Source organism: Canis lupus, chromosome 8 (assembly GCF_011100685.1).
Source record: "Canis lupus familiaris isolate Mischka breed German Shepherd chromosome 8, alternate assembly UU_Cfam_GSD_1.0, whole genome shotgun sequence".
NCBI classification, from domain to species: domain Eukaryota; kingdom Metazoa; phylum Chordata; class Mammalia; order Carnivora; family Canidae; genus Canis; species Canis lupus.
In genome coordinates, this window is record NC_049229.1 from 71,845,586 (window position 1) to 71,871,320 (window position 25,735).

The following is a 25,735-nucleotide window of genomic DNA, read 5'->3' on the forward strand; positions in this document are numbered from 1 at the left end:
GCCTGGTGACAACAGTAAAGAGGCGTCTTGTCTTAAAAGGTGTGGGATTGACTCAGTCCTCCCTCCACCCCGCTCAGGGCTGGCCCCCTGCACACGATGGTCAGGACTCCCACTATTGTTAGCTCGGAGCCACTTGAAGCCAGCGTCCTTTGGAGTACTGGTTAAGTATAATTTTTCCTTTGTTTTTTCACGCAGGAACGAAATAATTGTCTGGCAGACTCTCGTGCTCTGAGTGCCAGCAACACTGAGCTGGCCCGCTGAGGGTCGAGGCTGAGCTAGATAAAATCCCCGAGACTAATGGAGCACTGAGCCCTCAAAGCTTTGCCGAGCCCCCTCCCCTAACTCTGCAGGGGACCCACCACCTGGGTCACTTGCTTCTCTAGATAGTGATCCTCCACCGCCTCGCCTCCTGGAGGCCTGCCCCGAATTCTGTTAAGCTGTCTGCAGTCTAGCGACCAGGAGCTGCCGGAGCGTGAGCGTGAGACCGGCCGGGCCTGGCGGTCAGGGAGGCCGATGTGGCGCTGGCAGCTGGCTTCCCCACGTTTGGAATGGGCCGCTGCTCACGGACTACACCGGAATCTGTTGTGCGTGTTAATGTATACTAAGGCTGTAACCTAAGACTCTGGAACCTTACGCTGCATCCTTTCAGAATAAGCATCTGATGATCTGTGGCAGAGCTGCCTGGAATTCAGAGAGGGGGTGCTAAGAAGCGGGGGAGACGGGTAACATGCTGGTGGGTCTGGGTCCCCGCCGGGTCCCCACTCCCGCAGTGTGGCACATCCACGTGCCTTGCCAGACGCCCCGTGGGCTCCCAGGCCTGCCCCTTTGGAACCCCTTTTTCCCCTGCTGGTCCCTGAGTGCTGAGCATGTAGAGATGCAGGTTTTATGTTGAAAAAGGTTTTCTTTGTCAACATGGGGTAGGTTTTGATGGAAACATTGTCCAGTGTTTGCTGCAGCCCTGCCCCTCAATAGATGTGTGAGTCAAGCTGGTAGCTTTAGAAAATCCCGAGCAGATGACGAGGGGGTTGGTGGCACCCAGAGACAGGTGCCTCTGGGTCTGGCCCGTGGCCTCTGTGGCCGTGCCTCTTTGCTCAGCGCCCGACCGTCCCAGTTTGCAGCTTCTGGTGGACGAGGAACTGACTGTGTAAACGCTGTCCAGGGCCGGTCTGCACATGGGGTGGATCGGGAGACACGCGAGGAAAGAACGCGCACAGCGTGTCCCCGCAGAGGCACTGTGTGCTCTGCAGTCCCGTCTGGGTATGGAGGCCGCTGGGAGGGCTGGAGGGGCTGGCTGGAAGCTGCCCCATGTCGGGTCATCCTTCCCCAACCCCCGTCCCGCCGCCCCCGCCGTCAGAAGTGCTCTCTCGTGCCACGAAGCTGATCCAGTACTGATCCAGTACGTCGGAAACCTAGCCGGGTTCCCTTACTGACGCTTCTCTCTGGAGGAACAGGGCGTTTGGGAAGGATGAACATGGGGTGAGAATAGGATTTCATGTTGGGCCCCAGGGGGTACGGGCAGGCCTTTGTTGGCCTTGCCTCTCTGAGGGCGCCAGCGGCCTCCTTTAGACCCAGCCCAGACCCAGCCCGTAAGAAACCTTCCTGCCCCCGGGACGCTGCCTGCAGATCTGTGCTTTCTGAACTTGGACAAAACAAAGGAGCCCGGTTGTCACTGCTTCATTCAAGTGTGCGTGTTCACGCTCTCGGGGAGGGAGTAGTGCGGGCAGCGTGCTTTCCTTTCTGGGGGAGGGGACCCTTGGAATGCCAGTCGTCCCTCCCCCCCCCGTACCTAGTGCCTGTGGTTCCAGGCCTTGGCCACAGGGCAGACGGGAAGTGGATCGGGGTTGCACCGTGTGCAGAGCCCTCCGTGGGCCTGTCGGAGGTGGAGGCTGTGGAGGGCCGGGCCTTCCGACCCTCCCAGCTCTTCCCAAGGTGCTAGACCCGGCAGCCTGGGGCACTCACTCGGTGTTTGCAGTGTTGGGGGAGTCACTGATGTCTTGGAGTTAAAAAAAATTGTCATTTGTTCAGAAAGCTGCTAAGAATATCATGTAATGGGAAATTCAGTGTTTATGGTAACGTATAAATATTGCTAAAAATATATAGTTTACAGTTTATAGAAGATACCGCTCATAGTCCTAACTTTATAGACTGTTCTGGGGAAGCACATTGCATAGATGGGGCTGTATTCTGATGTTTCTACTTGCACTACTGAGTAGTGCACTGGATGGTCGTCAGACTCCTGGAAACTATACGGTGGTGCGTGATCGCACCTGCCAAGGGTGAGGCTCCAGTTAGCTGAGGGAGTCTGGTCAGGGCAGAAGGCATCACACGTGTGACTGGGGCAGTCCTAGAGACAGGCTCTCTTCCACCCTGTCCCCACCGTAGGGGGTACCCAGGGCTGTGAGGAGTGCGTGGGGTGGAGGGGATGGTGCAGGCGTGGGGCTGTGTGGGGCTGGGAGCCCAGGCCATCTGTCACTGGGACCGCCCTGCTGCAGGGGCGTCCCTCTGTGGCGGGTGGGCAGGGTGGCCCCCACCGAGTGCTGGCGTGCGTGCGTGCGTGCCCCCCGGGGGAGGCCCATCTGTTGTGTACACACTGTCTTGGGCTATAGTTTTCTTACTGTTAGTGTGATCTGCCTAGAAAATAATTTGGGATTGTTTGTATTTTATTAAAAAATAAATGGTTTATTTCTTGGTGCAAAGTCCGTGCACTTGCAGAAAGGCTCTTGTATAAAATTACAACCTGTTTTCTATTTACAGCGGCCATTCTTACCCTTTTGAGGGCCACAGACTACTTTAAAAACTGGGTGGACATTTCAAATCCATGTTTCTGCTCTAGAAAATATCCAAACAGAAAGAGTGCCCAGTTACAGGGACCTGTGCCTCCACCCCTCGTATGGGTCCGGCATGGGCCTGCCTTCCTGGCACCAGCCCCGGGGCTCAGTGTCTGGCTTGTAGAGTTGTGGGAGGTTGGTCAAGTTGCTTAGCTGTTCTGTGCCTCAGTTTCCCTGAGAGCAAGGATTATAAGTGTACCGGTCCCCAGGGGCTGTGAAGACCACACCAACACGGAGTTACTTAGGGCAGAGCCTGGCACAGAGCAGGCTGTGGTGAAGCGGCCCGGGGCCCGCTGTGCCGGGCAGCGTGGTGCAGCACGAGCGTGGACGTGGCCCTGCCTGCGTGGAGGCTGCGTGGAGGCCACGTCGGGTGGCTCCTCTGTGCTCACCGCCTTCCTGCCGTTGAGGTGCAGCCGACACCCTCAAGCAGGCCCTGACCCGGTGATGGGTGTGCGGAGTCAGGATGCCAATCCTGTGCCCGCAGACAGGGCAGGCTTGTCCGGCATCTGGGGTCTGTGTCAACAGGACTCGGTCCCCGGGGTCCCTCGCACTCCCTCAGCGTTGACTGTGTAGGAACAGGAGGAGGGCGGCAGGTGAGGGGCGAAGACCACGCTCAGGGTGCGGTCAGGGGGGCCGGCTGGGGTGACGGCCTCGTCCCCGGGGCGGCGCCGGTGGACCATCAACCTCATGAGGAGCTGGTTGGACCAGGTCATTCCAAGGGCTGGAGAAACACGCTCGTCCCGGAGCCTGAGAGAGAAAACAGGCCCAGCCACGACTCAAAGCCGCGGGGTCCCGGCACCCCCTGCGCCGTCCTGCCGAGGGGGTGGGCCCTGCTCACCCGTGTGGCCGGGGCGCTGTGCCCTGCTCCTCTGTGGCCTCTGTCACCTGGAACGTGCAGACCAGGGTCAGCTGCAGCAGGGACCCCATTGTCCCCCCACTCCACCCCCCAGCTGCTTCCCTAAAGAATAAATGGAGGAGGCCTGCAGTCTGGGGGGTGGTGGTGGGGCCCCCACCTGGTTGATGCACAGCACTGGGCTCTGGAAGGCACAGCTCAGCCGGCGCAGGGCGGCTCCCAGGGCCTGCAGATGCCTGGCCCTGGGGACCAAGGCCGGGCCGTCAAACTCACAGCGGAATGGGGCCGCCACGGAGTCGATGACCACCAGACGGGCCATCCCCCGGGACAGCAGCACGGGCACCTTCTCCCTCACACACTCCAGCAGGGAGTCCTGGAAACCACGGGGAGATGGCCGTCACCGGCTGTGCCACCACGGCTCCCCCTGCTCTGCGCCTGAGGGACACCGCGCATCTGTCCAGTTTCTCCCCAGTCCCCAGTGGGGCTGACACGCCCCTGCCTCCATGGGGCCATCACTGTGACCGGGCCTTCCTCCCCGGGGGGCCCCATGCTGGGCCCTGACCCCCACCCCACCCCCTCCTACCTCCCAGTGGTGGGAGGTGGAGGCAGCTGGGCAGGGGCCGCCTCTACTGTGAAAACTCCCGGCTGTGCCCCAGTGGGGCCGGGTGACCACAGCGTGGCTGTCCCTCCCTGAGTGAAACCCGGTCCTGTGCTTCCATCTCCAGGGCGTCTCCAGTGGAGCCTCTCTTTGTGGAAAATGACAGCAGTAGCAGCGGCCTCGAGGATGCCAGCAGTAATGTGAGTCCCCCCATCCCCGCGGGCAGCTCGGGGGGGCGCCTGGGGGCTTCACTGTGGGGCCAGAACGACTGAGAGGCCCCAGGGTCACCGCGGCCTTTCTCGCAGTGAAGCCACACCCAGCCCTGGAAGAGGCGGACGACGCTGCTCGTGTGACAGCCAGGGGACAGCCAGGGGATGGTCGCCAAGGCTGGAGGGCCGAGGGGCTGGGAGCCTGCAGCACTAACCTCGCCTTCCCGTGTCCGTGCCACGGAGCACACTGTACTACTAACCACGCTGCTCATCGGGACGCGTGTCGCTTGCAGAGCCGTGGCCACGTCCGGCCCCACAGGAGGACGGGGTGGGCGTGGCCTCCCTCCCGGCCATCTGTGTCCCGAGCCCCCGGGGAAGAGGCCGTGGCTGTGGGCCCCGGGCGCCGCACCCTACCACGTACCTCCCCAAGCTGTGTGATAATGTTTCATTGTAAATTTTTTAAAAATTAAAAGTTTATACGTCTTATCTTTTACTTGGTATTTTTATAACAATCCTTAAGTGGGAGGAAGGCCCGCCAGGATCTGGGGGCGCTGCCCGCCGGGGCTCTGGTCCGGGGGCGCCAGGTGGGGTGGAGAGGCCTTGCTCTGGGCGTGCTGCTGTACTCTCCCTCCCCCCTCCCTGTTCGTCTCTCCACTAATAACGCTCTAGGCTGGCCAGGCCGCAGCCTGCGTCCCCTGGTGGTCCTTCCAGGTCTGTCCCCCGAGTGGTGGGCCTAGGTGGCAGCCGGCCCTCTGAGGGGCTCGTTGGGGGCTTACTAGGCCCTGGCCGGGAAGAGGAGTGCTCTGTGCCCTGACAGGCACCGTTCTGCTCCGTCAGAGGCAGAAGTAAAACCCAGCACAGGCTGCTCTCGCTGGGATGGTGGCCTGGACAGCAGGTCCTGGCCTACCCTGGGCAGAGGGCACCACAGGGTGGGGAAGCGGGAGGCAGCGGGGGGTGCTCCCTGCAGCTGCCGCCTTTAAGGGGTCTCAGGTGCCTGTCAGGGACAGGAAGTGGCACGCTGGACCTCCTTGTGTGGGTGACAGATCTACAGGATGGGTTTTAGGCACCGGATCACAGGGATCTGAACGTGTGGCACACGTGTACTGGCATCTGCGCCTCTGCTCCCCTGTCCTGGTGGCCCCGTCCACTGGCCCCCGACTGACTTCCCCTCGGAACTGAGGTCGAGAGGACACTCACCACGTCGGCCACGTGCTCGATGAAGATCTGGTTGCTGAATTTTATCCTGCTGACTACCTCTCCCGGAACGTCTGTCCGTAGGCGCTGCTGCTGCGCGATGAGCTGCTGCAGGCGCAGGTTTGGGAAGACGTCTTCCGTGCAGATGTACATGGCCCCTGGGAAGGCAAAGGGCCCGCTGTGCCAACACTGCCCCTCGCTGCCAGGACGCCACCCCGTGGGCCTGCCCCAGCGGAGGGGAGCGGGGTCATCAAGGCCTAGGCTGCTGGGAATGGGCCTCCTGCATGCGGGGACGTTCCCGCTGAGGCTTCAGGGAACGCAGGTTCCCGAGGTGCTCCTTTCAAGGCTCCCCCTGCCATCCCTGGCTCCGAGGTGGTAACCATGGGTTCCTGTGACTGGAGGAGCCGGTAAGCAAACAATGGGCCACATGTCCCTGGAAGCCTGAATGCTGTGGGGCAGCAGCCTGGCCAGAGCCTGGGTCCCCGCGCCAGGGAATGGGCCCGAGTCTGCAGCCAGAAAGAAGTGGAGACCCTCCGAGACAAACCCTAATATCTGTGGCAACTGGTTTTCAACCAAGGTGCCCGGACGACTCAGCGAGAGAATGGCCTCCAGCAAATGGCGCGGGGACAGCCAGGTCACCGCACACCGGCCCGTCCTCACAGGCCGCACACCTGACGCCAGAGCCGATGCCCACAAGCTCCGGAGAAGACCTGGTAAACCTTCATGCCCTCGGATTCAGCACCAGATTCTCGGATGTGACAAACAGCACAAGCGAGCACAGGGAGAGAGAGAAGCTGGACTTGATCAAAATGGTACCATTGAGAAAATGAAGACCATCCACAGGAGAGGAGACACTGTAAGTTCCGCATCTGGCAAGAGCCTCGCACCCACGTTACAGAAGTTCTTACAGCTCAACCACAAACGATGGCCCCGTCCGAACCCGGCAGAGGAGCTGAGCGGACGCGTCTCCGCAGGGGCCGTGCGGGTGCTCAGTGGGCTGCGAGGAGATGCCCAACACCCTCTGTCGCCTGGAAGTGCAAATCAAGCCCACGGTGGCACCGCCTCCCATCCCCGAGGGTGGCTCCGGTCAAGTCGGGCGTCCATGAGGATGGTGTGTGTGTGTGTGTGTGCGCACGTGACCCGCGGTCCCGGGTGTGCATGCGCTCCGAGAGCCTTGGACCCCCGTGCTCAGAGAGGGGCGAGCCAGCCAGACACCCGTGGACGGACGAAAGGGCGAGCAAACGGGCCCTGGACACACATCAGAGAAGCGTCCAGCCGTGAGGAGGAGGGAAGGACGTCGCGGATTCCAACAGTGAGCCTTGTGGGGAGGCCACAGCTCACTGTAGGGTTCCACTGGGTGAGTCTTCCAGAACAGGAGGTGGGGGGGGAGGCGGGGCCGCCCAAGGGCCAAGCTGGGGGCGGTTTCTCCTGGGGCCACAAGATGTTCTAGAATGAATAGGGAGGGAAGCGCAGGTGGCCTGCCTGGGAGAGCCTCCGGGTTGAGACTGCTGCGTCCCCCATGGGGCATCACTGCCACTCTTCCAGGCTCTTCCACCGGGGTGGGGGGGGGGTGAACCGCTTCCCAGGCCAAGCGCAGCCAGTGCCAGCCCCCCGCCCTCAGGCCCGCCTCCCACGGATGCCTGCGTCCTGGGAGCAACACCCCTGCCTGTGGCGGCGCCGGCCCTGCCCCTCGGAGCTCCGGGAGCCAGCGGGAAGCGGGGGCCTCGGGACCAGCGCCCCGTGGGGACCACACCACAGGCCTGTCCGGGGTGGGCTCTGGGGCCGGGAGGGGCCACCAGGCAGCATCACGGTTGCTCCGTTACCTCCGTTTAGTAAAAACAATTGAAATTTTTACCGCTCAAGTGGCCCACGTGGGCACTGGAAACGTCCCTGTGCTGTGTGGCCCGTGTCACCCCCACAACACGATGCGAGGGGCGCGGCCAGGGCTGCAGCCTGCACACCCCCTCCCCAAGGGGTAATAAAACACTGCTTGTCCCGGTTTCTGCCCTGCCAGGGTCGCGGGGACGTCGTGGCCAGTCCGGGACGGGGCCGCGCAGGCTGCCCAGGGGCGGGATCCGGGCGAAGTGGGAGGAAGGACGGGCCTGGGGAGGGCCCCGGGGGCGGCCCCGCGCGGCCACTCACCTGCGTCCAGGCCCCCGTGGCGCGGCGGGAACTGCACCGCCAGGCAGAGCTGCAGGGCCAGCTGGGTCTTCCCGGCGGAGCTGAGGCCGGCCAGCTCGGTGACGCCGTCCAGGGGCAGGCCGCCGCGGAGGAGCCGGTCCAGCACGGGGCAGCCGAGGCTCAGGCGCTGGGGCCGCGCGGGGAGCCCCCCCGCCCGCTCGCACAGCTGCAGCGCTGCCGGAGGCACGGCCGGGCTCAGCCCTGCTTCCCGCCCCCGCGGCCTGGCCTCGCCTCTCGGCTGAGAACTGGCCCCCAGAGCAAGGCCCCCAGGGCTGCCCCTCCCCCCCGCCCCCAATAGGTCTCTCCCCGTTGTGTCCTGGCCCTGCGGTTACTCGCACCAGGGCACCAGGCGCCAGGGCAGAGCAGACGCCCCCCTGCCTACCTGTGAGGACACCGCCTCCCCGCAGGCGTGAGGAGGCCGCTCTCAGCAAGTGCTGCACGTCCAGGCTGGACAGGCTGGTCAGTCTCTGCAGGTCCGGGCCAGAAAAATGCAAAACCTCCTTTATTGATTTCAGTTTGGCTGAAATTGAACAAAGAAATTCCAGGGCAAAGCTCAGACTACGGTACCGCGAGGCCACACGGCAACGACAACGGTGTTTGCAGGAACAGTCTTCCAACCGGAGCCCAGTCGGTCCACTCCCTGAAGCTGTGGGAGCCCCCGGCTGGAGTGTGATGAGGACAGCGGGGAGGGAAGGGGCCTGGGGAGCCCCACCTCACAGCTGTAGCGGCAGGAGCCTGAGAGGAGGAGGGGCCTCCCCCAGGTGCCCAGAGCAGTGGCTGCCGCCCACTTCCACACCCCAGAAACATCTGTCCAGAAAGGGGGTTTCTGTAGCCAGTCAGGCCTACACAGAAGGCAAACCTACAGGATGATCCCAGGGCAGAGTGAGGGCCATGCATGGGGGGGCAGTGCAGGAAGGCTGAGCCAGCTTCCAAACATGTCCACTGTACCAGACCTCTGGGATGTGGGGATGGCAGGATGGCCAGTGGGACAAACAACAAAGGTGAGTGAGCGGGCAAGGTGGGTAGGGAGGGTTACAGAGTCAATGTGTCCAAAAGGCCTGGTATCTGGGGAGAAGAGTGGATAAATTAATTTTGGGCTTGGATAAGTACATCAGTTTCAAACTAGTAGAAAGAAAAAATATGCTAAAAATCTATCCAACCAATCCAGAAGAAGCCGAAAAAGGACACCACCACAAAAAGAAACAGGAAGAATAGCCGAGCATAGTAAGGCTGAGTTAACACACGTATCAGGAATTACCTTAAATACATATGTACTGAATGTGCCAATTAAGACAGATGGACAGACTGGATGAAAGGGAGAACAAAGGAAAACGACTTACGGGCTCTAGAAAAAACCAAGAGCCAAGGATGAGGGAGCAGGACCCCAAGGCCCTGCCTTCATGTAGGATATCACATTGCAGCACTGGCCTCCACGTAGACTTAGGGTTCTACGTTATGAGATCAACGAGCATCTGAATATTGAAGCTTCCCCATCACGTGCCACAGGAGACAGGGGAGAGGGAAGGGAGTCCCAGAACGCCAGCTGGTGCAGGGTAGCTGGGGACAGACACACCAGGAGACAGAATGGGTGAGCTGTCCAGCCCTTTGAGCATTTAAACAAAAGGCACTGGTACTTGACGGACATACTGGACAATGTGGGAAAAGTCAGATGTACACAGAAAACACAGCATTTGAAAAAAGGAGGCAACTACCAACTCTGGGGGAAAATAACAAAGATGGTCCAAGGAAGGAAACCGTCTTATCCTCCCAGTTCTGCAGCAGTCATTACGTCCCCAGTCAAAACCCTAATGGCCCAAACTGTGTTCCAACTGTGGGGGGAGGAAGTCGGGGTACAAGTCAGCCAGCCCTCATCCCTGTAACACGCACTCTGAGTAGTTCCTGACACTAACAAACGGAACACAGCAACATAAGCACAGTATTCAGAAACCCAGATACAAAAACACAAGAAATTGATAAAAGATTCATAAGGGGTTTAAGCAGTTCCATTTCACTTTTTAGACAATAAACGTGTATTACCTTTGATGAAAATAAAATTAACTTTAAAAATGTCCTCAGTGAAACACACACAACTGAAAAACCTGCAGCACATTCCAGCATCAGTTACTGATGAGGATCGGTTTCCTGGGGCGGGGGCACTTGGACAGGACCCCGTTAACTTGTTCCACGCACACTGTGCATATGCACATCTGTACGTTTCACATATCTACTTGACCCAAACGTCAGTAAGTATACCTTTCTTAACTGCAGCAATAATCCTGGGATTCAGGTCCAATTGATCCAAATCCATTTCTTCGACAGGCTGGCCACAATGATAGGTAACTTCCCAGGTACGCCAGTTCCAATGTGCTGGCTGTCACCTCACACCGCCCAGGAGCTGAGCACAGCAGAGTGACAGTGGCCAGGGTATGTGGTCCCCTCTGACACCAGGGTTCACCGTCGGCCCTGAGTTTGGAGAAGAGACTTCACTGTACCAGGAAAACAGGTCTAAGGCAGCACCTGGTTAGAGCAAGCATTCGGGAAGTTAGAAACCGTGCATTCGATCCACAGATGGATGCGGTTAAAGAAATGCCCCCAGGCCAGCTGCGTACTAAAGGTCCCTGCACACAGGGCGGACCCATTCCATCCCCTGCAGAAGGTGTCAGAAAGGAGCAGGTGCTCCCACCCTGAGGCCTGGCCCAGGGACCTGGTGTCCAGGTGAGCACCCTGCCTGGACCCCTCTCCAGTGGGGAGGACACAGACAGTTGGAGATCACAGGCACTGGGCACAAAGTGCCTTCTGCATTCTCTGCCTTACTCTCCCCTAAGTGTGTCTCCATGGAGGATCTGGAAAGCATGGGAAGAGCGAGTTCCGAATCTTGCAGGATGCTTGCGAGTCGGAACCCCCAGGACCACCAAGCTGAGCAGTGGACAGTGGAGACTGTCCCGCCCTTGCCCTGCAGTCCCCGCCCCTCCCCTGGCCAGCAGTCCTTCCACGGCCCGGGCCCCAGAGGCTACGGAACTGGAGCCCGACCCAACCCTTGCTGGCGGCCCTGCTCAGCCCAGGGTCCCCCAGACGCAGGCCGCCCGCATCAGCAAAGCTGAGTGCAGAGGGGTGTGCAGGAAGCCCAAGGCCAGCAGCCACTCGGGCTGAACCCAGCGTCGGTGTCCAGCAGCGAGGCCACCTCCCCTTGCAGTGCTTGGAGCGTTATTCACATGGACAACATCAGTGTGATTTTGGAGCTTCGAGAACCAGGTCACTTGCACTGTCACATTCACAGGCCAGTCCAGGGAAACATCTGGCATGGAGAGGGCCGAAACGCCTGGATCTGACAGTACTGGTCTGGGTGGCTGCAGAGCCTGCCGCCAGGCATACCGCACCCCGTGATCATGACAGCGCTGCAGGGAGGGGCTTGTGCTGCAGGTCCCATGTCTGCACTGCCGACCTGGGGAGGACACACACAGAGGTCCCCCCACCCCCACTCCCGAGGCCACCAGGACTGCAAGCTGGAGAATGGTTGGGGTCTCCTTCAGAAAGAGGCACCTGAACATGGGGCCCCAGGGCCAGCTATACACGGGGAGAGGTGATGGGGACTGTGACCACCTCCAAAGGTGCCCCAAGTGTCTGGAAGATGCCGGCCAGGCTGGCGGTAGGTGTGTTAGATTCCTGAAAACAGGACGCAAATAAAGAAAAAGAACATCTCTGGGGAATGGATAAGTTGTCAGAGGAGCGGCGCGCCTTCTCGGCTTGGCGGGGACATCAGCTTTAAGAGCCCCAAGGACAAGAATGGGAAGGGGTGACCCAGGGAGGCACCACCCCAAACCACCCCCAGGACAACACAACACCTGGACTAAATAACAAGCTGTTGTTTCCAACTTCTGGAGAAAGTGTGTGTGTGTCCTTCCCCTAGACTGAAAGCCCCAGGGAGGCACCACGGGGCCCAGAGGATGGAGGGGACACAGCCAGCAGGCTGGGCTGGGGTCCGGACGGTGAGGGTGAGGAGGAAGGCCAGGCGGGGGAGGTTCTAGCTGAGGCTGCTGCCTCTGGGGAGTCGCTGGAGACAAAGGCGGGGGCTGACAGCAGCTGGACCCAGGGCAGGAAAAGCAGCCGGCGACCTTGGTGGCTCGGGCCTACGCGATGGGGCCGGGCGGTCAGGGAGCAGAGCGGCCGCCGACGAGCACCTGCCAAGCCGGCACCGGCGCGGGGGCTGGACAGTTCGGTGTGCAGACTCCGCCAAACTCGGTGGTCCGGAGGCTGCCCGCCCCGGGTGACCGCCGGTGGTGAGCGCCCGCCTGCGGCCTCGGCATCCCTTGCGCTCCCCTCCAGCACGGCTTCTCCAGGACGGCTGGCCTAGGCCGCGGCCCCCCCCCCCCGCCCCATTCCCGCCGCGGCCGCCCGAGCGCACCTGCCTTCCGCGCCTGCCCGCCCCGGGGCGCCCCACCTTCCCCTTCCACCCCAGGGGGCCCCGCCCCGGCGGCCTGCTCGGGTCCCTGCGGGTGGCAGTCCCCAGGACCCGCCTCCGCACCCCGGCTCCGGGCTGCCCGCGCCCCGCCAGGACCCGGCTCTGCTGTCCGCTCCGCCCGCCCGCAGGTCCGCACCCGGTGCAGGACCCGCGACCCCCCGGAGCCCCTGGCCGCCTCCCGCCCCAGCGCCCCAGCGCCCCAGCCGCCCGCCACTCACCCCGCGCCCGCTCCGTCCGCCGCCTCGCGCTGCCCCGCCCCTCGCCACCTCCCCCTCCAATGAGAGCCGGGCGCCCCGCCCCGGGTTCGCCAATCAGAGAGGAAGCCACGCTACGTCTCAGACTTCCTGACCAATCCGAAGTCTCCGCCGTCCCGAGGGGGCGGGGCGCGCGTGGGCGGGGCCTCACTGCCGATTGGCGAGCGACCGCAGAGTGGCCGGGGAGGTGCCCTCGCGCGGATTGGAGAGCGCGGCGATGGGGCGGGGCCTGGCCGGCGATTGGCTCGCGCTCCGGGCCGGGCGTGGCGATTGGACGCGGCCCCTGTCATCCGCGCGGGCGGGAGGGCGGGGCTCCTGGCGGGGCGAGGGTCCGAGCGGCTGGCGAGCGCTGAGGCGGCGTCATGTCCTCCGAGGTGGCCGCGCGCCGCGACGCCAAGAAGCTGGTGCGTTCCCCCAGCGGCCTGCGCATGGTGCCCGAGCACCGCGCCTTCGGCAGCCCCTTCGGCCTGGAGGAGCCGCAGTGGGTCCCGGACAAGGAGGTAGGTCGCCGCCGCCCGCCCGCTCCCGCCCGCTCCCGCCCCTCCCGCCCTCCTCAGAGGCTCAGGCCCGCGTCCGCAGCCCCGGGGCCGCGAGCCGCTCGGAGGAGGGAGGCCCCGGCGGGACGGTGAGGAGGGCGCCCTGGCGGGGGCGGCCCCGAAGGCCCGTGAGCCGTGAGCCGTCAGCCGGCACCTCTCAGCGCCCGGGCCCGGGCTCCGTCCTGCCGCCTCCTCCCTGAGAGTCGCGGGGGGGCCCGCAGGTGCCCTCAGGTGCCCGCGCCCCTGCCTGCCCTGTGGGCCCCGGGCTCGGCCCCGCACGGCGCGCGCCTTTCCGCGCGTGGCCCCTCGTCAGCGCTGGGGAAAGCAGCCCGGGTCTGGCCTCACGCCTGAGTACGTGTCCCAGAGTCCCTCGGGGCCGCCGAGGGGCCGGGACAGGTTCCCGCCGCAGCAGGTGGGGACGGCAGGTGGCTGCGCGTGCAGAAGCCGTGGGCTCGCTTCCCCGTGGGGGAGGGGAGGCCGTGACCCGCCGGCGGCCGCGACCCCGCACCCGTAGGCACCTCACCGGGTGGTCGCCGCGTGTCGCGAAGGCGGCGGAGGCGGCTCAGCAGTTTCCCCGGAGCCGCTGGAGACGTGTCGCCCCGACCGCCCCCTGCGGAACTCTAGCAGCCCTCGTGGCCCCGCCGCCGCCCTGGGGCCCGCTGCGGGTCGGGAGGGTTGGTGGCTGGGGTGACGGCCGCACCCCTGGCTCCCGGTCCCGTGTGGTGTTTCCCGAGGACACAGCGTCGCGGCCCCCGTGGAACTCGGAGCAGTCCCGGCGCGGCGGGGGCGGGGCGGGGGGGCAGGGGGTCGCCAGGCCGGGAGCGCCCCCCCGCCGGACGCCTCAGCCGGGCTCTGAGGGGCCGGAGCAGGCCCTGCCGCGCGGAGGGAGGAGCCAACGGTGCACTTCGCTGAGTTTCAGGAAGTAGTTGGAAGCCTGTGGGGCCCGGTCCGGGAGTCCAGGGCCGCGCACGGTGTGTTCTGGGGGAAAGACACTTGGCCCGGCTGTGCGGGCTGGGCTGGGCGCTGCGGGGGGCGGGGCCTCGCCGGGTGCGGGCCGTGTGTCCCCGCCCCCGCGCTCGGCGCGGTGGCGCCTCTGGGACACCCGGAGCTTTGTGCGCCGGAGACTCCGTGTGCGCCCGCCGGTTGTGAGAACTAGGTGTGTTTACTCGTGGTTTGGGATGGGGGAGGGGAATTAGGGAGCCGGGCAGGAGGGCCGCGCAGACCCCCAGCCTCCACCTGTTTCCCGTCGTTTGCCAGTTAGTGTCTTTGACACGTTTGTGGGTGGTCCTCCGCGTGTCCTCTTTGGTTTGCGCTGGGTCACCCTGAGGCCAGGCCAGCCCGATCCACTCGCGTGTACTTACCGGGTGCCTGACCCTGCGCCAGGTTGTTAGCTTGCGGCTGCAGGGACACCCTTAAGAGTGTTCGGTGGGGGGTGGAGGCGTGCATGCAGGAGCGGGCCTGTAGCCCTCAGCTTCCCTTCCTGCCTCGGAGAGAACAAGGGCCAAGGGCACCGTCCCCACCTCCCTGGGGCAGGTGCGCAGCAAGCCCGGCAGGGCCCTCGGGGTTGTGCGAACGCTGGCAGGCTCTCTGGGTGGCCATGGGGACTTGTCACCAGTGGCGGATACTGCCTTTGACCCTGAAAAACCGTCCTGTGTTGCACCTCCGCCTTCCCATCTCCAGCACTGGGCGTGGCCAACACGGGCACAGCTCTGAGCGGATAGTTGGATACCTGGACACTGTAGACCCGGACTCGGGGAGGAGGGCACAGGCGTGTCACATACAAACCCAGCCCTGGGCTCGGACGGATTGCATTCCTTGGGGTCACTGGGGGCAGGAGGGCGGCTGCAGGAGGGAGAGCTTGAGTGGCTGGAGGAGAACAGGGTGGGAGGGGAAGGTGCTGGGAAGCGGGAGGCCCGGAGCCCTGGAGGCCCGGGTAGTGTGACCTGTCGTCAGGGGATGCATCATCCCAGGTTGTCATCTATGGGCCTGAAGGGTGACAAAAGCTTGACTCCAGTTAGACCAACTGAGGCTAACCGGCATTTGTCCCAGTTGATGAACCCGGACCAACAGGTCAGCAGGTCAAGAACAGGGTGAAGGGTGAATAAACTTGGGGCCCCTGTCCCACCTTGTCACCAGTGATCGGGGGCAACTGAGTCATTTGGGTCACACGGCAAGGGGGTTCTCTGCAGAAGCTTTTCCAGCACAGTCAAGGTGGGGTTCACATTGGCTGTCTGGGACCCCAGGGGGCGCACTGTCTCATGCCGCCCAGGACCCCTGTGCCTTGGCCGGCACTGACTGAGGAATCACTGGTGGAGGGTGGTGAGGGTTGGGGGGGGGGGGGTCCAAGCACCCCGATGGGTGCTGGGCAGGGCTGCGCTTCTGTCTTTGGGCCCTGCGGCTGCAGCTTCTGCAGAATGCGCAATGACAGGGGCCTGGGACACAGACGGCTCTGTCCCATGGAGGCTCATCTCCTGTGATAGCTGCCATTTTGCCTCTTTGGCCACATTCATCCCATTTCCTGTGACCTCATGTGTCCCGTCCCCTGCCACCTCTTTGAGCTGGGATTTTAGCAGTTTACTGGTTCCCTAATTAAGGAGTTAAATCTTTGGGTGGGTCAGTTTATATTTTAGGAGTTATGCTTTTACTTTTTTTTTTTAAAGATTTAATTTTTTTTAATTTTTTATTTATTTATGATAGTCACACACACAGAGAGAGGGGCAGAGACACAGGCAAAGGGAGAAGCAGGCTCCATGCACCGGGAGCCCAATGCGGGACTCGATCCCAGGTCTCCAGGATTGCGCCCTGGGCCAAAGGCAGGCGCTAAACCGCTGCGCCACCCAGGGATCCCTGCTTTTACTTTTTAGAAAGGGTTATCTTTTTTAAAATTATCATTAGACATTTTATTTTTTAAAAAATTTTATTTATTCACGAGAGACAGAGAGAGGCAGAGACGCAGGCAGAGGGAGAAGTGGGCTCCATGCAGGGAGCCCAATGTGGGACTCGATCCCAGGACCCTGGGATCACTCCCTGGGCTGAAGGCGGCGCTAAACCGCTGAGCCCCCCGGGCTGCCCTAGACATTTTATTTTTAAGCAGCCTTTGCACCCAGCATGGGGCTCGAACTCGCAACCCCAAGATCAAGAGTCACGTGTTTTTCCGACTGAGCTGGCCAGGCGCTGATAGAGAAGATTATCTTTCAATAAAGATACGTTAATACAAACATTTTTTTTTTTTTTTTCCCAGCACTTATTTTATTGCAAAAATCAGTTCGTCACAAATATCATTTTGTAAGCAGCTGATCTCCCGTCTAGAGAACCGGGTTCTGTGCGGAGAACAGGAACAACCCGTCGCTTAGGGGCTGGCGGTCCTGGCTGGAGGGCCGTGCTGCCCTCTGGCCGAGGGGATTCAGGCTCCCACCTGCAGCCTCACGGTCACATCTGTCCCTAATACAAACATTTTTAAAGTTTATTTTCAGGATCTGTTTGTTTGCCTCTGAGGAACCTAAGACGCAGTGTCATGTGAGGGTCTGGTGCCAGGCAGCCAGCCAGGGAGCACTGTCGGCAGTGCCGCAGAGGGGCACGACGGTCCCCGGGTGGGTGGGCAGGCCTCCTCAGGCTCTTCTCTTTCGGACATTCCTTTCAATGCTCCAGACTATTTTCTGACTCTCTTGACATTGAGGGGAGAGCTCGGTCAGCTACCCCCTGGGGCTGGGCAGGTTCTGAAGAGTCATCCCCAGCGCCTTTGGGGGCTCTTGTGCCAAGGTCAGGCAGCGGTGGGCAGATGGCTCTTGAATGCCCGGGGCCACGCTGGCTCCATCGAGGGCTCACGGAAGCAGCCGGGTGTCCAAGGCCAGGGGCACCCATGCTGAGCTGGAGATGCCCGCGGTGCCCAGCGCACCCTCCAGAGGCCACTCCTTGTCGCCAGCTCCCTCCATCCTGTCCGCTGGGCGGGAGGCCCGTGGTGAGCGTGGGCCCTGACTCAGTTTACCCCGGCCTCAGAGGGCCCCTTGGTCTAGTTGTGGTCTCAGGGCTGCTGGGCCAGGCCTGCGCCTGTGGTTCCCGTTTGCTCTGAGGACGGTGGGCAGGCTGGTGTCTGGTCCTCGGCCGTGTTTGGACTTTCATCTCTGCCCATTGCGTTTATTTCCTTACTTCGTTCTCTTTAGATTCAATTGCTTTGTTGATTTTTAAGTGTCTTTTCTGTTAATCAGCAAACTACCTTGTTTAAAAATCCGTCAGGTTCCTGAATCCTCTCCTTGCTTGTTTAGGGTGATAAACTGCTGGATCACTTACGTTGTTAAGGGAGCATATATTAAATTCTGGATGTGGTCTTACATTTAAAAATTTGTCTTTTGACCTCCGCAAACACATGAGCCTTACGGTAGCAGGAGACGCGAGACAGCCTTTGGTGGCGGTGAGGAGCCTGGGCGGCGGGCTTTCCCGCGTGCACGGGCCTCGCCGTCGGTGGAGGCTTTCTCCAGTGGATTCGGCCCTGCCACGGTGTAGAAGCCCGAGTGCCAAACACGAGCAACGTTCCAGAACTCTCACAGGGGAGAGGCAGTGGCCCGGGATGGGCGGAAGCAGCAACAGCGCCGGCTCACACTGGAAGCAGGCGGGGACTCTATGGGTGGTTCTGGAAGGTCAGGGTGGGCCAAGCAAGCCCTGTGTCCCAGTCCAGAAAGCAGCTTAAGAGCAAAGAGGAAATAAGAAAATGTTAGTCACAGGATCTTGAAAAGCTCAGCCACCAGTCGCAGTGCCGGGGTGCGGCCGAGGGTCCCAGGCTCCCTCCCGGAGCATCTGCAGGGTGCCGGCACCAGCGCACACTGGTGGGCACTTGGCTCCTGCCCGCGATCTCCTCAGGGCCGCCTGCTTGCCCGACTTGTGGAGCCTGCATGCGCCGGCTGCGGCCACCCTGGGCGACGCGCAGAGCAGGGGAGAGGTGAACCTGCCGGTCGGTGCAGCCCCCGCTGCCCCTGCGGGGTGAGGGTCTGTGGGGCAACGGAAGGATTGGCTGACCCTGGAACCAGTCCTGATGGGAGCTCACTTCCCTGCCTGGGAGTGGGGGCAAGGGGGCACGTTCCTCGTCTCCGTGTCGGCCTGAAGCTCTGCTTGGGGTTTGGGGCCAGGAGCAGCTTTCCCACCGCAGGAAGCTGGGCCGCGTCAGCCCGTCTTTGCTTCTGGCAAAACCTGAACCAGCTTGGGGTCCGCGTTAGAGAAGAGGCCTGAGCTCGTCCTGAAGCAGGGCTCCGTCTGTGCCGGGGCGCTGGGGCGTGGGAGCCCTCCCCCTGACACCCAGCGCTCGGTCTCTGTGCTTCCTGGGCGCCCAGGGCCCTGAGGCCAGCCGTGCAAGCGCTCTGTCTGGGTCCTTACTCCGAGGAGCGTTCGAGAGCATTTCCAGGCCTGGCAGCCACCATGTCAAACCCGTACCCAGCCCACACCACCCCCCCGTCCTGCTCAGCCTCTTCCACACGTGTGTCCACGCGTGCTGAGAATGCGCCCCGAGTGGGCCGTGTGTGGGCCGCTGCCAGCCAGGCCTCCCCCAGCCCCTTGCTGCACTTTCCTTCATTTATAAAGTGGGGTGCTCACCCGGCCTGGCCGCTTCAGGTTAATTCCTGCCTTGGAATCTCGGGGTCCTTCCATGACATAGATTCTTGCTTCCAGCACCAGGATGTCCCCGGCATGCACATCTGGGGCCCAGGCATCCCTCAGTGTCCCGGGGATGCCATCTGGACCAGTCCCCGCTGGTGGCCATGTGGACTTGGACCCCACCTGTGTCCTTGGTGCCCCCCACCCCTGTGGCATGGGGCTGGGGGCCACCTGGTGTCTGGGCTGGGAGGGGAAAGGCAGGGAGCTGTCCCAGCAGCGCTCAGAGCAGGGTCCTGATCTGCTCTCTCCTAGTGCCCGAGATGTATGCAGTGCGACGCCAAGTTTGACTTTCTCACCAGAAAGGTGAGCTGAGGCCACTGGGTGGGGGGCTAGGCCAGCGGGGAGCCCCTTGGTGGGGGCGGCTGCCCGCCTCAGGAGAGCAGACTGTGACTCGGCCCCAGGGCCCGGGAGCAGCTTGCATGCCCGTGGGAGCGTGCTGGGTGCTTGCCCTCGAAGGAGGTTTGGAGCTGGGAGGAAGCGGAACACAGTAGAGCGACCATGCGTGCGGCCCTCACCCCCTCATCGTTTTGATGGCAAACACCCGCGCAGGGCCCGTGTCCGGGGTGGGGGGTGGCCCCCCAGCCCCTCACTGCCACCCCTGCATCCGCAGCATCACTGTCGCCGCTGCGGGAAGTGCTTCTGCGACAAGTGCTGCGGCCAGAAGGTGGCGCTGCGGCGCATGTGCTTCGTGGACCCCGTCCGGCAGTGCGCCGAGTGTGCCCTGGTGTCCCACAAGGAGGCCGAGTTCTACGACAAGCAGCTCAAAGTGCTCCTGAGTGGTAAGCCCGCGGCGCCTGGGCCTGGCCGTCTGTGTCCCTCTGTCCCCACCTCCCCCGCATTCCTGGAGAAGCAGGGACGAAGGGCTGCCTCTCCGGGAGCTTCCGGGGCCCCAGCCCCCCTCCCCTCTGGGGCCCCGCTCCTCCCTGGCCTGGCGGGCACCGTGCCTTCTCCCCGTTCTGGCCCTGCCCCGACTGCTTCTGGAGCATGCAGAGGGAGGCCTCAGTGCTCTGGGGTGCTTGGGGTCCGGGCCTTGGGATGGAGCCCTCAGGGCCTTTTGGGGAAGGATGGAAGTTTCTAGGAGCTTCCAGGTGCACAGAGCCCCTCCCGACAGCAGTACCTTATGCTCTTCCTCCGTCGTGGCCTTGCTGCCCTACTTGGGGGACCTGCAGGCTCAGCCACTGCCGCTGTCTTGCTTGGCTCATTTGGTCCTGGGTGCGCCTCTCCCTGGGAGCTGGCCTCACCGGGTCAGGGAGGGCACGCCGTGAGAGGAGCTGGGGTGTTCTCATGTTGGTTCTTGTCTCCCAAGGAGCCACCTTCCTCGTGACTTTTGGAAACTCCGAGAAGCCAGAAACCATGGTCTGCCGTCTCTCCAACAACCAGAGGTAAGAGGCAGAGTGCTGCTCGGCCCAGACAGCTTTGTCACGTCGGCCCCGCAGTGACGTGTGCCCACTCTGTCCCGCAGGTACCTGATTCTGGATGGGGACAGCCGCCACGAGATTGAGATCGCACGTATTTCCACTGTGCAGATCCTCACGGAAGGCTTCCCACCAGGAGGTAAGTGCAACAGGAGGAGCAGCAGCGTGGGCGGCCTTGGGGTGACGCCGTGGTGTGCAGGACGGGGTTTCTCGGGTCCTCGTGCTCAGCCTGGCCGCGGGTCTCTGAGGGGGGGCCTGCCCGCCGTCCTCTGGGGACTTGTATTTACTAAGTGGCTTCGGGAACCTGCCAGGTGAATGGGGCTGAACGTGTAGGGTAACGAAGGAGAGTTTACCCGAACGTGCCACGGGAAAGCCCTGTGTTGGCCTCAACCCGGGGATAAAGCTCCCAGTGCAGTCGGCGTCCCCCGTGGGCTCAGAAGGCTCTGGACTGGTGGCTAATTGGGAACCAGCGCTTCTGCTCCTGTCAGGGGTCTGTGGGAACGGATCGGATCGGATCCCCTTACGTTTCCTTGGTGAGCTCCCAGGGCATTCGCCCCGCCTGCATCTTTCCACCCTGACGCTGCTTCAGGAGCTGCCTTTCCACGGAGTCCGCGCTCCAGGCCGAGTGCGGAGAAAATCCTCGTCACTGATTCCTTCTCACTTTCTGTTTTCTGATTGCTCTTGGCTCTTCTCTCCTGCCTGCCCGCCTACCTTGTTGACGTAGAAAAAGACCCTCCCACTTACACCAGCCTCCTGGGGAGCCAGCCCGCCTCTGAAGGTCAGCCTCAGCCTGCGCACTGCTTCTGGGGGATTTGAAAGAGGGTTGGGCCCTCGACGGGGGTACACGGAGCATGGATGAAAATACCCCCGTGCCAGGAACGGTGAATCTGTTCCGTCTCTAGGCAGCTTGACCTGGTATTTCACAGCTGTGCATTAGCATCTGCTGGCCCTGAGCTGGCGAGTCTGGGGGCACCGTGGGCGGCCCCCCCTCCAGTCCTTTCCTGCCCCTTCACGGACAGGCTCACGGTGCTCCTCTGCGCCTCGGTCTGAGCCCCCACATGGGGAGGCAAGAGGCCAGGCCAGCACAGGGTATGCACGTTGGCACACGTTGGTTGCGTGCAAACCAGCGGCAGGCTGGGAGTCGAAGGCCCCTGGGCACAAAGGGCAGGGTGTGGAGGAGCGAGGGGTCGGCCCAGGTGGTCTTCCTGGGCAGGGCCCTGTGGCTTCTGGTGCCGCACGCCCCCCTTCTGGCAGTTTTGGGGGTGCAATGAGCCTTGTTCTGCCAGAAGTTTTCTAAACATTTAAAACCCCAGGACCCTGTCTTCCCTGGGGTGGGCAGCAGGCGGTGGGGGTGGCACAATGCCCAGAGTCAGGGACGCTGCCCGCCGGCCGGTCTGGAGCCAGGCGGTCACTGTTGTCAGCGTGGTCGGCTCCCTGGATTCTCAGCACGCGCAGCAGCAGCCAGAGGTGACTGGGAAACAGGCCGTGGCTGTTCTGTGCTAGTTAAACTTCTCACAAAAGCAGGTGGTGGGCAGAGCCGTGGTTGGCGTGGCCCCAGTCCGAGTGGGTGCTCCTGCCAGGACCCCAGTCGGGGACCCACCTGGCAACACGCACGGCGGGAATGCAGCTCGTGAAGGCTTAGCTTTCAGATGGACAGCCCTTCCTGGCTCCCGTCGTACAGCGGCCCGCCTCCCCCAGCCGTCCGCAGGCGCCATCCACGGTCCGCAGGCCCGCGAGGGGGGACAGGCCCCCAGTTTTGACTCAGGGATCAGTGTCTGATTGAAGCGGTTTTCCATGAGGTGGACTCCTGCTCAAAATGGAGTTTCTGTCCTGAAGGTGCAAAGTACAAAAGCTGTGGGTGGACTTTCCCGTGAGGCTTGGTCTCCTTGGACTTTGCTGACGCGTCACGCCTGAGAGGGATGGCCCGTTCTGTGAGCCACCGGTGTCGAGCAGCTGGCACCAGCCCGAGGGGCGCCACTGCCCCCGCCACCATGTCCGCTGGCGCTCACCCTGCCCGCCCTGCGGCCCCGCAGCAGCCCCTCCGCTCTGACCCTGGGTCTCTGTGGTGGGCCGGCCCCTGTGCTCTGGGCGGCCTCGGCTCAGCCGCAGGCGGATGGGGTCAGGGTACCTGGCTGCAGGAGTGCCCGCATGGGACCTGGTGACGCGGTCGTCTCCCCGTCAGTGATGTGCTTCCACCGGAGCACAGGCCCCTGCCCCCAGGCCTCCTGCCCCAGCACGAGGGGTGGGAAGGAGGCGCCCTGGCCACCACCCAGGAGGGCAGGTGGAAGCCCGGGTGCTCGGGGTGCCCGTGGGCTCAGCTCATCTCCCTCCTCCAGGAGGTAACGCCCGGGCCACAGGCATGTCCCTGCAGTACGCAGCACCGGGGGCGGAGAGCGTGACCCAGCTGAAGCTGAGGGCCGCGGAGGACGCCAATGCCAGCAGGAGGCAGGCGACCGCGTGGCTGGCAGCCATGCACAAGGTACCTGGGCCCCGGCGGGTCGGGGTGCGGGGCGCTGGGCGCTTCTGCTTGGAGCGCAGGCCCGCCTTTCCCGGAGGAAGCCCGTCCAGGCACAGGACCCAGCACGCTCTCTGGTCACATTATAGGCCACCAAGCTCCTCTACGAATCGCGGGACCAGTAACCGCAGGCAGGACGGACGGTCAGCCTGCGACAGCGGAGCCTGCTCCCCGCACCACAGGCAACCGACCCTCACGTGCTGGGAGACGCAGGTCCCGTGGTTGGAGAAAACGGAAGTGCTCGCTTATCTAGTGCAATCCGCACAGTCTAGTAATGCTCTCGGCAGCCTCATGCTTTAGAGTGTGTGTATTATCTTGTCGATACTTAATTGGAGGTGGGAGAGATTGAATTACACTACTGCTAAACTACTTTTAGCATAACTGAAAACCATGTTTTTATGGGTGCTCAGGTTTGCTAGAAGGTTCTGGCCCCTCAGTGTTCACTCTTGCACAGCGAGGATTTGGGCAGGCCTGACGCGCTCGGGAGTCCGGCTCTGTGTGCGGCTGTACGGTCTGCGCGAGCCCGTTAGAGACTGTTCACTTCCCACATCACTAATTCTGGGCTACGAACAAACCTTTGATACTTTACTTCACTAAGGGGGAGGAGCCAGCTTTGCTTTTTGTACTTTTTACTTACTATTTCACTTTATTAAAATAATTGTACAACGATTTGTATATAAAGCTTATGATTAAAACCTATTTTGAAAATATGGATCAGGTCTGCCTCACTGTGTCCAGAAAAGCCTGAGCTTTCGTGCTACAGCTCCGTTGCGGCTCCGAAACACAAGACTCGCAGCCGCCGGTGAGAGACAGCGGTTTATTGTGCACATTTACACGGCATGAGCGGTGGCGGGGCGCAGCGGGGGCGTCCAGCAGCAGAGGCCGTCCCACGGGGCGCTCACGCTTCATCACCACACTGTGTACAATCAATGCTTAAAGGTGACTGACTACAGCAGGACCTACACACGTGTTCATACATAAATTATACACGGGACTCCTACATGGAAAATAAAGCCTAAGGGCCTGGATTTTAATGAGAGAAAAAAACATTTCCGACATCATTCTGGTAGTTTCGAATGGTGTAGTCAAAAAATACTTTTGGTATAGAAAAGTCTGTGCGTACAGTTCAAACTGGTGTCTGGACTGGGCAAACGTTATTGCATCGTGGCTGGCCCCTGCCCTCCCACCCTCCCAGCTGCCCCTCCTGCCGCGCAGGCACCCCACATCCTCCCCACCCCGGCCTGTGGGCCGCACCCCTGAGCAGCAAGAGGCTGCGGGGAAGGCAGTGCTGTGAACGGAGGAGGGGACGGTGCTGTCTTGAGGCTCCTGACTGCTGTCACTTGGTATTAACGACCCTGGCGCCTGGGCCGTGCGAGGCCAGCCCAGCACCGTCAGCCTGTATGCAGGTGACCTATGCTCATGCCCGGGACACACGCACCAAGCACCACCACTCACAGAAGCTTCCATCCGGGGGGGCTCCTTTGGTAGGGGAAGGAGGAGATGCGTGTGGTCAGGGTGGGAAGGACAGCGGGGTGCTGTGATTTCCAGTGGCAGGAGGGCAGGCTCTAGCAGGGGGGCACACCTCACTGCGGTTGCAGGTTTTCAGTATTAGGGTGGGGGTGACATCAAGAACGAGGGACCGCTGTGGGCCAAATCAGTAAAGGGGTTTGTCGTCACTGGCAGCCAACCAGGGATAAATTATAGGGTTTCTTATTGGCAACAGGGACAGTTGTTTAGAAAGCTGGATATTTATTTGGATTTACAGTAATTGGCAAAATTCAGTCTTCTTGGAGGCAAAAGTACCTCTCCCAGTTACGGGCAAACTGAAGAAAGGGCCTCACCTAGAAACTGCAGGGATTTCACATTGTGGATGCTGTCAGCTAAATGAGCACCATTAGAGCCACGCCTAGCTTCAGCCTTCGTGGAGAGCAGCAGAGCCATCGCCATCGCCATCGCCATCTCCATCTCCATCTCCATCGGGCGGCTCCGCGGCGGGCAGGCCGGGCAGGCCGTGCAGCGCTCCCAAGGAGGTTCAGGCGAGCGTGCGCTGCCGGGGTTTGATCCGTGGATACAGCTGGGGAGCAAGGGAGCCGTCAGGACGAGGCCGCGGCACGCCAAGCCCGAGGGTGCGCCCAGCGGCCGGGGTCCCTGGGCCGCTGTCCGGTCAGGCCGACACTCGGCGGCCGCCCCCCCTGAGACCCTGGCGCCCCCCGCTGGCTGCACCCCCACCCCAGGACAGCCTCTCCTAGGCCTTGGCGCTGCCTAAGACCTGCGGCCGTGGCCGAGAGGCTCCCTTCCCCGTCCAGGCCGGCGCCTCGGCCCGTGGGCCTTGGCGCCCAGGCACCTGCTCTGCCCCAGGGCTGACGCAGCTGTAAACGCCACAGAGGTAGCGACCGGCAGTCCCCCCACCCAGAGACGTTTCGGGATTGGCTGCTTGCCAAAGCTCCTGTGTCGGGGCATTCGGGCTCAACAGGGTGCCCCCAGGGTGCGATCACGGGACCTCCCCATTCCCAGAGGTGGCGCTGAGGGCGGACAGGGGGTCGCCTGCAGGCTCTGTGCTCTCTGGGCCAGTAGGACAGGGATGGGACCGCGGGACCCCGAGCTGCGAGCTCCCAGTGCTTACCCCCAGCAGGTTCTTGGGCACGTAGCCCTCCCGGTCCCCAAGGCGAGCCCACCACCACTCAGTCTCGCTCTCGTCCTTGCGCCTCAGGATGGTGATGGCATCCCCCTCGTGGAAGGACAGCTCGTCGCTGTTCTGGGCCTCGTAGCCCCACAGAGCGTACACCACTCCTTTGTTCATCACGCCCAGCTTCTCCTGCACCCCTGGGACGAGAGGGCGGCAAGCGGTCAGGGCGGGGCCCGCAGTCCCTTCTCCGCCCGCCAGGAGCCCACTACCGAGGGGCCAGGCCCGAGTGCTCGGTGTTCCTATTGGGGAGCCTAATGGCCCCCACCCGACAACTGCCACCAGTCGGTGACAAGGAAGCCGCGTGACTGCTCCTGGGTGTGGGGGCCCCCAACACTGGCAGAGCACCCTGCCAGCTCCTGCCCGCATG

The 25,735-nt window shown here is 62.3% G+C and overlaps 5 protein-coding genes across 27 annotated transcripts in view; 3 read left to right on the top strand and 2 right to left on the bottom strand.

The window, feature by feature from the left end:
* The window catches only part of KLC1 (kinesin light chain 1), a 69,028-nt gene extending 64,053 nt beyond the window's left edge, over nt 1-4,975 (top strand). For 6 of the 12 annotated variants that reach the window (XM_038545843.1, XM_038545845.1, XM_038545847.1 and 3 more), the window contains 2 exons: nt 4,407-4,479; nt 4,585-4,975. In XM_038545843.1, coding sequence (XP_038401771.1) covers nt 4,407-4,442 — 36 coding nt within the window. In that variant the 3' untranslated portion in view covers nt 4,443-4,479; nt 4,585-4,975. Of the gene's footprint in view, nt 1-195; nt 3,413-4,406; nt 4,480-4,584 lie in introns of those variants that run through there. The other 6 variants (XM_038545849.1, XM_038545851.1, XM_038545848.1 and 3 more) reach the window with 1 other exon arrangement.
* XRCC3 (X-ray repair cross complementing 3) lies at nt 2,650-13,816 on the bottom strand. Of its 7 annotated transcripts, none has more exons than XM_038545864.1 (8): nt 13,636-13,816; nt 10,117-10,326; nt 8,246-8,383; nt 7,825-8,037; nt 5,686-5,840; nt 3,842-4,054; nt 3,667-3,713; nt 2,650-3,575 (listed from the first exon to the last, which is right to left on the bottom strand). In XM_038545864.1, the coding sequence occupies exons 2-8, from the start codon at nt 10,169-10,171 to the stop codon at nt 3,347-3,349; spliced, it is 1,050 nt and encodes a 349-aa protein (XP_038401792.1). In that variant the 5' UTR covers nt 10,172-10,326; nt 13,636-13,816; the 3' UTR covers nt 2,650-3,346. The 7 variants fall into 7 exon arrangements, with proteins under 7 accessions (XP_038401792.1, XP_038401790.1, XP_038401795.1 ...); XM_038545862.1 differs by having other exon boundaries at nt 10,117-10,380; XM_038545867.1 differs by having other exon boundaries at nt 13,631-13,816.
* Nucleotides 5,298-11,817, top strand: LOC119872933. Its single transcript, XM_038545868.1, has 2 exons — nt 5,298-7,039; nt 8,379-11,817. Exons 1-2 carry the CDS (start codon nt 6,128-6,130, stop codon nt 8,385-8,387), a joined length of 921 nt encoding a protein of 306 aa, XP_038401796.1. The 5' UTR covers nt 5,298-6,127; the 3' UTR covers nt 8,388-11,817.
* ZFYVE21 (zinc finger FYVE-type containing 21) lies at nt 12,884-23,394 on the top strand. Of its 3 annotated transcripts, none has more exons than XM_038545869.1 (8): nt 12,884-13,076; nt 19,005-19,055; nt 19,363-19,531; nt 20,059-20,134; nt 20,215-20,306; nt 20,892-20,945; nt 22,504-22,646; nt 22,772-23,394. In XM_038545869.1, the coding sequence occupies exons 1-8, from the start codon at nt 12,939-12,941 to the stop codon at nt 22,805-22,807; spliced, it is 759 nt and encodes a 252-aa protein (XP_038401797.1). In that variant the 5' UTR covers nt 12,884-12,938; the 3' UTR covers nt 22,808-23,394. The 3 variants fall into 3 exon arrangements, with proteins under 3 accessions (XP_038401797.1, XP_038401799.1, XP_038401800.1); XM_038545872.1 differs by lacking the exon at nt 12,884-13,076 and adding an exon at nt 14,169-14,268; XM_038545871.1 differs by lacking the exon at nt 20,892-20,945.
* Nucleotides 23,395-23,485: 91 nt separating this feature from the next.
* PPP1R13B (protein phosphatase 1 regulatory subunit 13B) overlaps nt 23,486-25,735 on the bottom strand; it is an 88,820-nt gene continuing 86,570 nt past the window's right edge. For all 4 annotated transcript variants that reach the window (XM_038545838.1, XM_038545839.1, XM_038545837.1 and 1 more), the window contains 2 exons: nt 25,306-25,505; nt 23,486-24,756 (listed from right to left, as the gene is read on the bottom strand). In XM_038545838.1, the coding sequence (XP_038401766.1) occupies nt 24,715-24,756; nt 25,306-25,505 (242 nt within the window). In that variant the 3' untranslated portion in view covers nt 23,486-24,714. The remainder of the gene's footprint in view (nt 24,757-25,305; nt 25,506-25,735) is intronic.